At 42.3% G+C, this 14,675-nt stretch overlaps 1 protein-coding gene across 6 annotated transcripts in view; it reads left to right on the top strand.

The window, feature by feature from the left end:
* UIMC1 (ubiquitin interaction motif containing 1) overlaps positions 1–14,675 on the top strand; it is a 98,145-nt gene that overhangs the window by 30,958 nt on the left and 52,512 nt on the right. For all 6 annotated transcript variants that reach the window (XM_036312156.1, XM_036312159.1, XM_036312157.1 and 3 more), the window contains 2 exons: positions 1,032–1,096; positions 3,471–3,547. In XM_036312156.1, the coding sequence (XP_036168049.1) occupies positions 1,032–1,096; positions 3,471–3,547 (142 nt within the window). The remainder of the gene's footprint in view (positions 1–1,031; positions 1,097–3,470; positions 3,548–14,675) is intronic.

The following is a 14,675-nucleotide window of genomic DNA, read 5'->3' as shown; positions in this document are numbered from 1 at the left end:
TCACAGCCCAGCCCAGCCCAGCCCAGAAACAGAGGCTGTAGGCTCTGGGTAATGATGTCATGTAGCAACGCCTGGCTTCCTCTCCTAGCGACTAGCATCTCTGGAGTTTCTTCAGCTCAGGAACATGACTTGCTTTATAGCCAGGTGGAAACATTTTACACTTTAACCAAATGTTTGTGAAGGATTTTCCTGTGCCTCATCTCATTTGATCCTCACAGAAGTCTTGGAGTAGGTAGGAGACTTGGTAGAATCTTATTTTCTTTTAATTTGTCAGAAAACAGAGATTTAGAAAGTTTAGAAACTTGATCCGACTGAAGAGTAAGAAATGGTGGAACTCGAAAATTACTTCAGGTTTTCTCACTGCGCAGAATATAGTCAAACGCTGCTACAGTTAAATATTTTACCCTTTGTTCTCCCTGCGTGATCTACGATAATAATCTGCTTCGTATTGGTATTTACTGCTGTGTTGCTGACAATTACTTGAAAGAGAAGTTGGGGTGCTTCACTGGGCGGGAAAAAGTTTAGCTAAACCAGAAAGCAGGTCTAATTAAGCACGTTTATTCTATATATATGTGGCTAAGTTGACTCACGCATGCACGGTACCTATAAAGCTCTCGTGCCAATCTCATCTGTGTGTTTCAATCTGTCAGTGTTGATTGTGAATTTGGTTGACTCTTCTATTATACAGAAAGGGCAAATAGCAATATTAAAATATTTCTTCTAATTGATTTCCTTTCAATATGCATGAATCTGTGCACCAGGACACTAGTATATATATAAAAGATGAAGAAACAAAGTCAGATGTGACTTACTCAAGATTACAAAGTTAACAGGTGATTCACCCATAATTTAAATCTCAGTCTTTTGTCTCCACAAGATAATGTTCTTTTTACTGAAACTTACTGATAATGTAATATGTTATTGTTAACTGCTGAGTGATAATGTTGAACAATGAGTTGTTGTTTTTTTATAGGAAGAGAAACTAGTTCATCTGTGCCTGTATATTTAGGATGTTATGTATTTCTTTGCAGTCTTCCCAAGGTCTATTTGCTGAGGAAACTTCTGAAGAAGGAAACTCTGAACCTGCGTCACAAAGGTAAGATTATATGTTATGGGTTTGAATTCTCCTCTATTGATCCCAGAATAAGAGAGCTGAACCACATGAGTAAGACTTGGGGGACAGCTTACCAGAGATCTTTTGGCTCTTTTATAAGCATAGACTAGGAGAAATCATTGTTGCCTATATGCATCTCATAGAAGCCTAGAATATTTGGTTGGAAGAAATCTTGGTGGTGTTTTGTTGTTGGTTTTCTTGTCCAATCCAGCCATCTAGTACAAATCCCATTTACACTGTTTCTGAAAAATGATTACATCCTGCTACTCTCTTAACTAGCTACACTAACTTCCTAAGCCAATGTGAAGGCTCTAAACCAGTGGTTCTCAACCTTCTGGCCCTTTAAATATAGTTCCTCATGTTGTGACCCAACCATAAAATTATTTTCGTGGCTACTTCATAACTGTAATGTTGCTACTGTTATGAGTCATAATGTAAATATCTGATATGCAGGATGGTCTTAGGCGACCCCTGTGAAAGGGTCGTTCGACCGCTAAAGGGGTCGCGACCCACAGGTTGAGAACCGCTGCTCTGAACTGATTTCTTTATGTTCCTTCTAGTCCTCCTTTCCCCATTGTTTCCTCTGCTTGCTAGTATGTTTACTTTATCTGCATATCTAAACCATATACATCTTTAAAAAATATATATTTTTTTATTGATTTCTGAGAGGAAGGAAGAGGTAGAGAGAGAAACATCAATGATGAGAGAGGTTCATTGATAGGCTGCCTCCTGCATGCCCCCTATTGGGGATCAAGCCCGCAAACCAGACATGTGCCCTGATCAGGAATAGAACCGTGGCCTCCTGGTTCAAAAGTCGACCCTCAACCACTGAGCCACATTGACTGGGCTGTATATATCTTTAAAGTCTACTCTTATAACTTACTTCCTTTTTGAACCCACACAGAACCTGTATCTCTCTCACTCCCTATCCTATGCCACTTTTCATCGATTATACATCATCTTTCTCTTAAATGGTAGTATTTGTATTACCTCCTTAATTATTCTCACTGGTTGATTGATAGGGTTACTTTCTTAGGTCTTCTCACTTTAATATATAGTAATGGATTGGTTATAAACTGGATCAGGCTTCCAATTACTTTTCCCTTTATCTGGTTGTTGGCCTTTGGGGGTTACTCCATCTCCTATGTGGAAGTTGAGGCCCAATTAATTAAGGCCATTTGCTGTAATTTAGTTGGTGTCCTTAGGTTTTTGGTTAATAGTACTAGGTATTTCTTCTTGAGCTGAAGAATATGGCTTTGGTTTGATTCTCCTGCTAAGACAGCTTTGGAAGTGGTTTTAACTGAAGTTCTGCTTCCTACAGGCCTCTCTGTTTTGTTGTAGTGAGCCTTGTGCAGAGCAGATGTAGGTTTTAATAAATGATTATACGCTTTGTCACCAGGAGAGAGTTGGAACTGCAGGCAATGTGGTTTGACTTCAAATTGATTAGTCCATTTTATAAATGTCAGCAAATTGTTTTGTGATGGACCCTTTGAATAGAGTCCTAATGTTACATGCAGAGTAAACTGTATCTGGTTTGGGTTTATAACAAATGGTATGAAATGCTTTATTTAGAGAAAGAAATCACTTGTGGTTTTCTATCAGGATTTAGTTATTTATCACAAATCAGTGGTGGTTATTTTCTCTTCTCTGTGGTTGATGTGAGGATTTGTGTCCTCTTGTATACTTGATCAAACTAATGGTAAAGCTCTATGGAGCATGAGGGGGCTAGCTCAGATCTCTTAGCCATGTGTTCCTGTGCAGGAAGAGATTGCACTCCATGAACAGGCAGGGTAAACCAGAAGGTCAGATGAGGGGAGCCATTCATAATTATGTTTTTCTCAGAAGAGATTTTCAACTTCTGTGGCAGTTTGGAATTGTATCTTATTTTTGTTGCCTACAAAGCCGCATCTTGAGATAGAGTGGAAATTTAATTGCAAGTGTGTTGTCAGGAGAATCTTCATATTTTCTCTTATGAGCTTACAAATCTCTAGCCTTCAGAAGGCTGAGATGGAGACCCTGGAAAACACCTTTGACATCCTTTTATTGGAATGTAGTTTTTGTCTTCTGTGATCTTCATAGATAGTCCTTACCCTTCAACCTTTCTTTGTGAAGACTCCAAAAGGGTGTTCTTTTCATATAGAGATTTCACTGGAAACAAAGTTGTAAGCATGTTTATTTCCCCTATTAATGGCCTGGAGTTTTCACTACTGATTCCTTGCTTCCCTGTTGTGCTTTTTTGGCATTGGACAGCAGGTATCAGGTTACTGGTGGCTTTGTGAGTGACTCACGATTGCTTTAGGTGCTGTGTTCTGATTTATTTTATTGGGAATTCACTTGGGGTTTGGTTCTTTTTCAGCATTGCTGCTTTGACCAGTAAGAGAAGCTTAGTCCTTATGCCAGAGAGTTCTGCAGAGGAAATTACTGTGTGTCCTGGTAAGCATCCCACTGTGACTTTACTGACTTTCTGATCCCTAGCTATCTTTGTGCCTATTAATTTGTCTGACTTTTCCATCCCTCTCCCAGGAGGTTTATGTGTGATTGATGTGTGTGTATATCACCATACACAAATACATACTGATGTTTGTTTTTTTTCATGGACTTTGGCTCTGATTCTCAACCTTTTCCCAAAGATATTTGAGTTTTGAAATTAACATGGCTTGTTTGTCTTGTTTGCTGACTAGCCTCATCAGAGATGGCAGCAAAGCATCAGGAATAGCACTTAATTGTACATTCAGAGCTTAGAGGACTTTATGTTTTGGTTTATGGATTCTCAAAGTTGGGCTGTCCTTAAATCTGCCTGTCATTGAGCAGATTTTTCTCAGAGGCTTTTACTAGTTAGTTTTACATTGCCACTCACAGGATATTATTGCATAGGGAATCAAGAAATTGAATTTTTGTGCATAGTTCTGTCACTGACTTATATTTTAATCTCAGACAAGACACTTAACCTGGTTAAGTTATGTACTTTGGTTTTGTTAATTGTAGAGATGAAAAGACATGTGTACCTTGCTTTAGATACAAGAGCTGTTCATTAAAAAATGCACAGCATAAATTTGATATATAAATAATTTTAGAGAAACTAAGGTACCCCATGGTCTAAGACAGGGGTGGGCAAACTTTTTGACTCAAGGGCCACAATGGGTTCTTAAACTGGACCGGAGGGCCGGAACAAAAGCATGGATGGAGTGTTTGTGTGAACTAATATAAATTCAAAGTAAACATCATTACATAAAAGGGTATGGTCTTTTTTTTTCAATAGTTTTATTCATTTCAAATAGGCCGGATCTGGCCCGCGGGCCGTAGTTTGCCCACGGCTGGTCTAAGAGAACTCTTGGGTTGAACAGTATGTACTGTGAAGAATTATTTTGTGCTATGAACCACTGTTTTCTAAGCAATTTGTTTTAGCTTGTATTATTATTATTATTATTTTTGGCTTTTCTTAAATGTGGGGTCCATTATTTTTATCAGTACCTTATTCATGTGAGATTGAGTTACTTCCTATTAATCTTTAAACTTTTGAGCAGCAAGTATTATACAAATATTATCATAAATTATATCTAGTTTTCTCTGAGGTTTTATTTAACCTGTCAAGGTCAGAAAGGCTAATATAAACTAAGTTTCAGTTTTTGTGGGGGAAAAACTTGAAAGAAATCAAAATAAGAAAACTGTTAAGTAAATATTTTAAAACATTTAGCAGCATATCATTAAGGACTTTCTTTACTTATTTTATTATTTTTTTAAATATATTTTATTGATTTTTTACAGAGAGGAAGGGAGAGAGATAGAGAGTTAGAAACATCGATCAGCTGCCTCCTGCACATCTCCTACTGGGGATGTGCCCGCAACCCAGGTACATGCCCTTGACCGGAATCGAACCCGGGACCTTTCAGTCCGCAGGCTGACGCTCTACCCACTGAGCCAAACCGGTTCCGGCTCTTTACTTATTTTAAAGTTTAACTATGTTAGGTTTTTTAAAAATATATTTTTATTGATTTTAGAGAGAGGAAGGGAGAGGGAGTGGAATAGAAACATTGATAGAGAGAAACATCAATCGACTGCCTCCTGTATGCCCCTAATGGGGATTGAGCCTGTAACCCGGGCATGTGCCCTGACCAGGAATTGAATGGGGGACTTCTTGGTGCATGGGGCGATGCTAACCACCTAGCAACACTGGCCAAGCTCTATGTTGGTTTTTATTGAAAGTGGTTTCTTTGTTTGAAATGTAGTTGGATTACTGCCTACTAAGAAAGTCCACTATCAAGTGCTCCAGTTTTGGCAAGAGCACTTAGAAATGCTGTGTTATCTTTGTGAAAAGAAAGCTTTATCCCCCTCTCTGTCTGGGACTTCTAACTTATGCCATTCTGCTCAGAGTCAGTCTGTCTGTTTAGGATGATGGCATGTGATGTCACCCTAGAATCTTGAAGGAGGAACCTGCAAATACAATAATCTTTTACAAAAAATATATTTTGTTTTTTTTTCATTTCAGAGAGAGGAAGTGGGAGGGAGAGATAGAAACATCAGTGATGAGAGAGAATCATCAATCAGCTGCCTCCTGCACACCCCCTAATGGGGATTGAGCCTGCAATCTGGGCATGTGTCTTGACCTGGAATCAAACCCTGACCTCCTGGTTTATGGGTTGATGCTCAACCACTGAGCCAAACTGGCCAGAGCCTAATACAATAATCTTGAAAGCCCTAGTTAATAAGAGAGGAAAAATCAAGCCCTTTATGACTGAGGTTAGATAACTTTTAGATCATGACTGTTATCACTAGTCTGCTAATTAAATCCAGCTTTTTGCTGACACAACTACTTCTAAAGTAGATCACAAAAGATTTTCATAACCCGTTCCTTTTGCTAAGAAAGTATTAATTCCTTCTTGGACCTGGACTCTGGAGCCTCTGAACACACACACACACACACACTTCTAAATATATAATTTAAAAGCTGTGCATTTAAATTGTCTGAAAACTTTGTTCTAAATGAGTGAAACACAGTTTGGGTATGGTAATCCATCTTATCTATTTCATTTTATAAATTTCTACTAGAGGCCCGGTGCACAAAAATTTGTGCACTCGGAGGAGAAGGGGGGGTCCCTCAGCCCGGCCTGTGCCCTCTTGCAGTCTGGGACCCCTCGGGAGATAACGCCCTGCTGGCTTAGGCCTGCTCCCGGGTGGCAGAGGGCAGGCCCAATCCCTAGTCGGGCTCAGAGCAGGGCCAATTAGGGAGTTGGGGCACCGCCCCCTGTTATGCACAGAGCAGGGCGGATTGGGAGGTTGCAATGCCACCCTCAGTCACGCTCAGGGTAGGGCTGTTTGGGGGGTTGGGGCACCGCCCCCTGTCACATTCAAGTCAGGGTTGATAGGGAGGTTGTGGCACCACCCCCTGTCACGCACAGAGCAGGGCCGATCAGGGGGTTGGGGTGCTGCCCCCTGTCACGCACAGAGCAGGGCCCATCAGGGGGGTTGGGGCTCCGTACCCTGTCACGCACAGAGCAGGGCGGATCAGGGGGTTGGGGCGCCGCCCTCTATCACTCACAGAGCAGGGCCGATCAGGGGGTTGGGGCGCTGCCACTGTCACACTCAGGGCAGGGCCGATGGGGAGGTTATGGCTCTACCCCATCAAACACAGAGTAGGGCCCGGGGGAGGGGGGGTGCCGCCCTCTATCACCCACAGAGCAGGGCCAATCAGGGGGTTGGGGCACTGCCACTGTCACACTCAAGGCAGGGCCGATGGGGAGGTTATGGGTCTACCCTGACACACACACAGCAGGGCCCGTGGGGGGGGCGGGGCGGGTTGGGGCGCCGCACCCTGTCACACACAGAGCCGCAGGGCGATCAGGGAGTTGGGGAGCTCCCCCGTATCAGGCACAGAGCAGGGCTGATCAAGAGGTTGGGGCGCCTTCCCCTGTCACGAACAGAGCAGGGCCGATAGGGAGGTTGTGGCCCCACCCCCTGTCACACACAGAGCCGCAGGGTGATCAGGGGGTTGGGGAGCTCCCCCCTGTCACGCTGATCCCGGTGCTGGGAGGCCTCGCGGCTCCGCTGATCCCGGTGCTGGGAGGCATATTACCCTTTTACTATATAGGATAGAGGCCTGGTGCATGGGTGGGGCTGGCTGATTTGCCCTGAAGGGTGTCCTGGATCAGGGTGGGGGTCCCTACTGGGGTGCCTGGCCAGCCTGGGTGAGGGGCTGATGGCTGTTTGCAGCTGGTCACACACCCTTCAGGGTGGGGGTCCCCACTGGGGTGCCTGGCCAGTCTGGGTGAGGGGCTGAGGGCTGTTTTCAGGCTGGTGGGTGACGGAAGCTCCCAACTGCTCCTTTTTTTCTTTTTTTTTAATTCTGGGCCAGCTTTAGCTCTGAGGCTCCAGCTCTTAGGCCTCCGCTCCTGAAAGCAGGTATCTCGTTTTTTTCGGTTCTATAATCGAAACTCTGTATCAACTCCAGCTCTGAGATCCCGGCTCGCTGAAAGCAGGTTTCTGGAGTTTTGTTTAGCTTCTATATTTGTTACATAGTTGCTTAGAGTTGCAGCTCAGAGGCCTGCAGCAGCAGGTGGGGAACGTTGGAGTCCTCCGTCACTGAAGCAAGCAAGCCTCATGTTAGTTTCAAGCTGCCTGGCTGCCGGCCGCCATCTTGGCTGGCAGTTAATTTGCATATCTCGCTGATTAGCCAATGGGAAGGGTAGCGGTCGTACGCCAATTATCATGTTTCTCTTTTATTAGATAGGATTAGTGTTGATATTGAAAATTATGGCATCCTTTTAGAGGTAGTCACTTTGTTTTTTTTTTTGTTTATTTATTTATTTATTTATTTATTTATTTATTTATTTATTTTTTTTGTCACTTTGTTGAAGAAGCAAATTTATAGCTTTATGTCCACAATGTGCATGACACTAGCATTGTTTATTTCTAAAGCTAATGACCTCTTACGTTGTCTTTACAGTTGAACATTTCAGCCATTTACAGAAAGCTTAAAGACATTTTATTGTTACTGTAGTGCAAGCAGTAAGCAGTTACTCTTTTCTGATAGATTGAATGTCTCTTTTGGTAATATCTCTCAGGGAATCATGACAAAAAATTTGAAGTTTAAGTACGGTAATCTTTTTTTTTTTTTTTTTTTAATTAAATCTTTATTGTTCAGATTATTACATTTGTTCCTCTTTTTTTCCCCCCCATAACTCCCCTCCTCCCAGTTCCCGCCCCACCCTCTGCCCTCACTCCCCACCCACTGTCCTCATCCATAGGTGCACGATTTTTGTCCAGTCTCTTCCCGCATCTCCCACACCCCTTTCCCCCCCAGGAATAGTCAGTCCATTCCCTTTCTATGTCCCTGATTCTATTATAATCACCAGTTCATTCTGTTCATCAGATTATTTATTCACTTGATTCTTAGATTCACTTGTTGATAGATGCATATTTGTTGTTCATAATTTGTATCTTTACCTTTTTCTTCCTCTTCCTCTTCTTAAAGGATACCTTTCAGCATTTCATATAATCCTGGTTTGGTGGTGATGAACTCCTTTAGCTTTTCCTTATCTGTGAAGCTCTTTATCTGACCTTCAATTCTGAATGATAGCTTTGCTGGATAAAGTAATCTTGGTTGTAGGTTCTTGGTATTCATCACTTTGAATATTTCTTGCCACTCCCTTCTGGCCTGCAAAGTTTCTGTTGAGAAATCAGCTGACAGTCGTATGGGTATTCCCTTGTAGGTAACTGAGTTTCTTTCTCTTGCTGTTTTTAAGATTCTCTCTTTATCTTTTGCTCTTGGCATTTTAATTATGATGTGTCTTGGTGTGGTCCTCTTTGGATTCCTTTTGTTTGGGGTTCTCTGCGCTTCTTGGACCTGTAAGTCCATTTCTTTCACCAGGTGGGGGAAGTTTTCTGTCATTATTTCTTCAAATAGGTTTTCAATATCTTGCTCTCTCTCATCTTCTGGCACCCCTATAATTTGGATGTTGGTACGCTTGAAGCTGTCCCAGAGGCTCCTTACACTATACTCGCGTTTTTGGATTCTTTTTTCATTTTGCTTTTCCGGTTGGGTGTTTTTTGCTTCCTCGCATTTCAAATCATTGACTTGATTCTTGCGCTCCTCTGGTCTGCTGTCGGGAGTCTGTATAATATTCGTTATTTCAGTCCGTGTATGCTTAATTTCTAGTTGGTTCCCCAATATAAGATCGAGGGTCTCATTAGTTTTCTTGTAGATCTCATTAAGTTTATCGGCGGCTTCTAAACAGTTCTTGAGAGACCTTAAAAGTGTGGTTCTGAACTCTGTATCTTCCATTGACAATTTTGTCCTGTTTCTTTGTCTCCGCATTTTGTTATGCTTCCTTGGTGCACCCCCTAGTGGTCTTTGTTCGCAGTCTTATAGTTAAATCTTGATTGTTGTAGCTAATTCCAGGGAGGGTTTGACCTCCAGGCCAAGTGGCTATGAGAATCAGCTGTGTCAGCAGTGAGAGAACTTCTGTCCTCTAGGGAGGTGCTAAACTAGCCTTTGCCTGAGGCTATCCGGCAAATGCCTCTGTGCAGGGCTTGGGCGGGGCAGGTCGCACAGGATCAACAGGGTGGGCCGGAGAGAGCAGTTATGGCGGCTCTCAGTCCTGTCCCCAGGGGCTCTGTCTCTCTGAGTCCCAGCACCCGCTGCAAAGCTCAGAGAGAAAGCTGCACTCGCTCTGACCGAAGCCAGACAGTCCAGCTTCTCCCGTTTGAGTCTGGGTCCCTAAAGACTCGCCCGGATCTGGAGCTCAGATTCTGCGACTCCCTCCCGATTGAAAACGCCAACCGCGCCCTCCGCCGCCAGCCCGCTCCGCGCACTCCGCACCTCAGAATTTGACTTCAGCACTGTGCCTCCTCTGAGTGTCCGTATGCGTTTCTCTTTCCTCCTAGTTGTAGGACTTCCACTCAGCCAGCGTTCCTGTGGTTCTGGGTGATGTCCCTTCCGTTTTTTGGTTTCACTTTTGAAGTAGTTGTTCAAAGCAGCAAACTCCGGCGTTAACCTATGCCGCCATCTTGGTTCTCCTCAAGTACGGTAATCTTTTTTCCAACAAGATGATAAAATTGTGTGTGTCCAATTTTAAAAAATTATAATTTATTAAAATATATTTAACACTAGAAATGTACTTAATTCTTCTTTGATGTTTGAGAAAATGCCTCAGTATCTTTCAGGTACTTTATTTGCCCAATATTGGCCGTTCATTGTATTTGAGAAGCACAGAAATATCAGTTAGATGTATAGTGTGTACAGTGTACATAATAGAGAACTTACTGGATTTGTGTTCTGAGATCAATTTCTTTTCCAGATTTATTATTGTTCTTTGAAATGTAGTTATGTTTCTTTTGTTATATTAAGAGATAGGGGGTCTATATCAGAGGTTGGCAAACTTTTTCTATAGAAGACTAGATAGTAAATATTTAGGCTTTGTGGGCCATATAGTTTCTGTTGAAACTACTCACCTCTGCGATTTTAGCAAAAAAGCAACTATAGACAATACAAAAAGAATGAGCATGGCTGTGTTGATATAAACATTTATTAACAAAACCAGGCAGCTGGCTGGATTTGGCCCATGAGCTATGTAGTATGCTGACCTTTGAATTATGACACTATGAGGGACCTCATCTTTTATTTCCACATTTCCAGTAGCCCATATAGTGCCTGGAACTTTTTGTTGAATAAATATTTGTTGAATTAGTGTGAATGAATAGATGCTGTTTAAAGAATATATTAAAGAAAGGCATATGTGAGTGTTCCAGTCAAGATGGTGGCATAGGTAAATGTGGTACTCACCATTTCCCACAACCACATCAAAATTAAAACAAAAATACAGAACAACCATCATTCAGAACCACATGAAATCTAGCTGAACGGAAGTCCTTACAACTAGGGAGTTAAGAAGGCACGGAGACTGGTAGGAGGGGCAGAGACACAGGGCCAATCAAGGAACCGGCTGGTCCCACACCCACATGTGGCAGTTTAAAATCAGGAGGAATATCTTGGCTGTGGAGGTTTCCTAGCCCCACAACAGGCCCCCAATTCCAGGGTTCCAGTGCTGGGAAGTGAAGTCCCCATAACTTCTGGTTGTAAAAAGCAGCAGGGATTGTGGCTGAGTGACACGGAGGCTGCAGGAGACCCAGGCAGTTCCTCTTAAAGGGCCTGCTCATGGACTTACTTGGACTCACACTCTCTGAGTTCCAGCACTGGGGCAACAGCTTGAAAGGTACCTGGAACATTTAGGGAGGAACCAACTTGTCTGGAATCAGGGTGAGAGCAGGAAGGGCAACTTTTACCCAGACACAAGTGCTGGCAGAGGCCAATCTTCCTTTGCTTAGTACTCCTTGCCACAGAGCCTACAGGCAGGCACCATATCTGAATCTCTATCAGTCTGGCTTACACTTTTCACCCTGCCATGGTGATTTCCTGAGACCCCGCCCCTCCCTATTTCCAGGCTCATTCAAGCCATTTCCAGTGGCTTTTCCATACAACTGGCCTCTCTTGTCTCATGCTTTGGACTTACGTAAAATCTCTCAAACAAGCAGCAGCTGGTCTCAGTGTGCCCTGAACCTCTCAGTAAGTGCCCCCAGGCCCAGCATTAGCAGCAGCCCCCCTTGGTTTATAGTTTGGCCTCTCTTGGGCACCTCCAAGCCCAACACAAGTAGCAGCCATCTGTAGGTTGTTTTGTAGCTCATGCTGGGTAGCCCTGGGCAGGGCACAGGCAGTAGCTGACTTTTCACCTCCTGAGAGGCCACAGAGCCAGTGAACCTAGTGGTCAGCTTCAACCATGCTAGATTACAACCCTACCACCTCCATGAGCGACACACTCAAGGGGTGTACTCGGTGAGCACCAAAACCCCACTGAAGCTAGTCTTGCTCCATAGGATCAGCTCCAGTACAGTAGTTCTTCTGTTGTAGTCTCAGCCGAGCCTCTCAACTGATTGGCCTGGGGGTCAATCCCACCCAGTGATGCCAACATAAATCAAGGCTCAACTACAATAGAATATTGCACACAGTTCACACGGTTGCACCTGGAGTGTGCAGCTCAAGTTACTGGGAATGCTGAGCCATTGGACCCTACAGGACACCTACTACACAAGGCCATTCTACCAGTCTGGGAGATGTAATAGATCTACTGAATACATAGAAATAAATATAGGGAAGCAGCCAATATGCAGAGACAAAGAAACCTGTCTCAAATGAAAGAACAGTAGAAATATCCAGAAAAAGACCTTAAATGAAATGGAAGCAAGAAAACTACCAGATACAGAGTTCAAAACAATGGTTATAAGGATACTCAACGAACTTAGTGGGAACTTCACAGAACTTAGTGAGAACATCAACAACATAAAAAAATACCAGTTAGAAATTAAGCATACACAGTATGGAGTTTCCTCAAGAAATTAAAAATGGAACTCCCATTTGACCCAGTCATCCTACTTCTAGGAATATATCCTAAGAAACCTGAAACACTCATCAGAAAGAATATATGTACCCCTATGTTCATAGCAGCACAATTTATAATAGCTAAGACTTGGAAACAGCTTAAGTGCCCATCAGCAGATGAGTGGATAAAAAAAAACTATGGTACATTTACATAATGGAATACTATATGGCAGTAAAAGAGAAAGAACTCTTACCATTTACAACAGCATGGATGGATCTGGAGAGTATTATGCTGAGCGAAATAAGCCAGTCAGAGAAAGATAAGTATCACATGATCTCACTCATATGTGGAATCTAATGAACCAAATAAACTGATGATCAAAAATAGACCCAGAGTCATAGAAGGATGAACAGACTGTTGAACCTCAGAGGGAAGTCAGGGGAGGGTGGGTGGGAAGAGATCAACCAATGAACTTGTATGCATATATGCATATCCCCTGGATATAGACAATGGGGTGTTGAGGGCCTGCGGGGGGCCGGGGAGGATGGGAGTGGGCTGGAAGAGGTTAATGGGGGGAAAAGGAGGACCTATGTAATATCAATAATAAAGATTAGAAGAAAAAAAATTAAGCATATACTGACTGAAATAATAATTTACAGGGGAACAACAGTAGAGTAGATGAAGCGAAGCATAAAATAAAGAATTTGGACTATAAGGAAGCAAAAAACACCCAGTCAGAAGAGCAAAAAGAAAAAAGGATCCAAAAATATGAAGATAGTATAAGGAACCTCTGGGAAAATTTCAAGTGTACCAACATTTGCATCATGGAGTGCCAGAAGAAGAGAGGGAGCAAGAAATTGAAAACATATTTGAAAAAAAATGACAGAAAACTTCTCTTACCTGGTGAAAGAAATAGACATGCAAGTCCGGAAGCACAGAGTGGTCCAAACAAAATGAACCCAAAGAGGCCCACACCAAGACATCCTAATTAAAATGCCCAAGGTTAAAGACAAAGAATCTTAAAAGGAGAAAGAGGGAAAAAAAGTTATCTACAAGGGAGTGCCCATATGACTGTCAGTTGATTTCTCAACAGAAACTGCAAGCCAGAAGGGAGTGGCAAGAAATACTCAAAAGTGATGAATAGCATGGACTTACAACCAATATTACCTTACCCAGCAAAGCTATCATTTAGAATTGAAGGTCAGATAAAGAGCTTCCCAGACAAGAAAAAGCTAAAGGATTTCATCATCACCAAACCAGTATTACATGAAATGTTAAAGAGTTTTCTTTAAGAAGAAGAAGAAGAAGAAAAAAAGATTAAAAATATGAACAATAAAATGGCAATGAATACATGTCTATCAACAATTGAATCTAATAAACAAAGTAATTAAACAAGAAGAACAGAAACAGACTCATACATACAGAGAACATTTTGATGGTTGCCAGATGGAAGAGGGGCTATGGGGATGGGTGAAAAAGGTGAAGGGATTTAGAAGTACAAATTAGTAGTTATAGTGTAGTCATGGGCATGTACTGTAAAGTACAACATAGGAAATATAGTACTAGGTGTACTGGTTAATAATGCGGATTTTGTAATTAAAGAAAACACGATAGTTTCAAGAGAAACATCAGAAGTGCTTTATTCACAGTAATGTCCATAGCTAGCTACACATTTATCCCATCTTTCCAGTAATTTGTGAATACCGTGTCAATAGAACTTTTCTTGTTTTGAGGAAACCATTCAGAGACCCAGTTTTCTACTACTTTGTATGTTTTGAAGTGCTGCTCAGAAAGTGCATGTGCCATTGATTGGAATAAGTGGTAATCTGAAAGAGCAATGTCTGGTGAATATAGAGGGTGGGTTAATACTTCCCAGGCAAGATCTTTTAACGTGTCTTTAACTGGTTTTGAAGTGTGTGATGGTGCGTTATCATGAAGCAAAATTACTTTGCCGTGTCCTCTGGCCCATTGTGGTTGTTTTACAATCAAAGCATGGTTCAAATTGATATATTTGTTGTCGGTAGCGATCAGTATGAATAGTTTCACCTGGTTTTAGAAGCTCATAATACACCACACCTTCCTGATCCCACCAAACGCAGAGCATTGTCTTCTTTCCGAAGTGATTTGGCCTTGCAGTCGATGTTGATGGTTGACCTGGATCAACCCATGATTTTGTGCATTTGGGATTCTCA

This window comes from Myotis myotis, unplaced genomic scaffold (assembly GCF_014108235.1).
Source record: "Myotis myotis isolate mMyoMyo1 unplaced genomic scaffold, mMyoMyo1.p scaffold_m19_p_6, whole genome shotgun sequence".
NCBI lineage: Eukaryota > Metazoa > Chordata > Mammalia > Chiroptera > Vespertilionidae > Myotis > Myotis myotis.
This window is presented reverse-complemented; position numbering and strand designations above follow the sequence as displayed.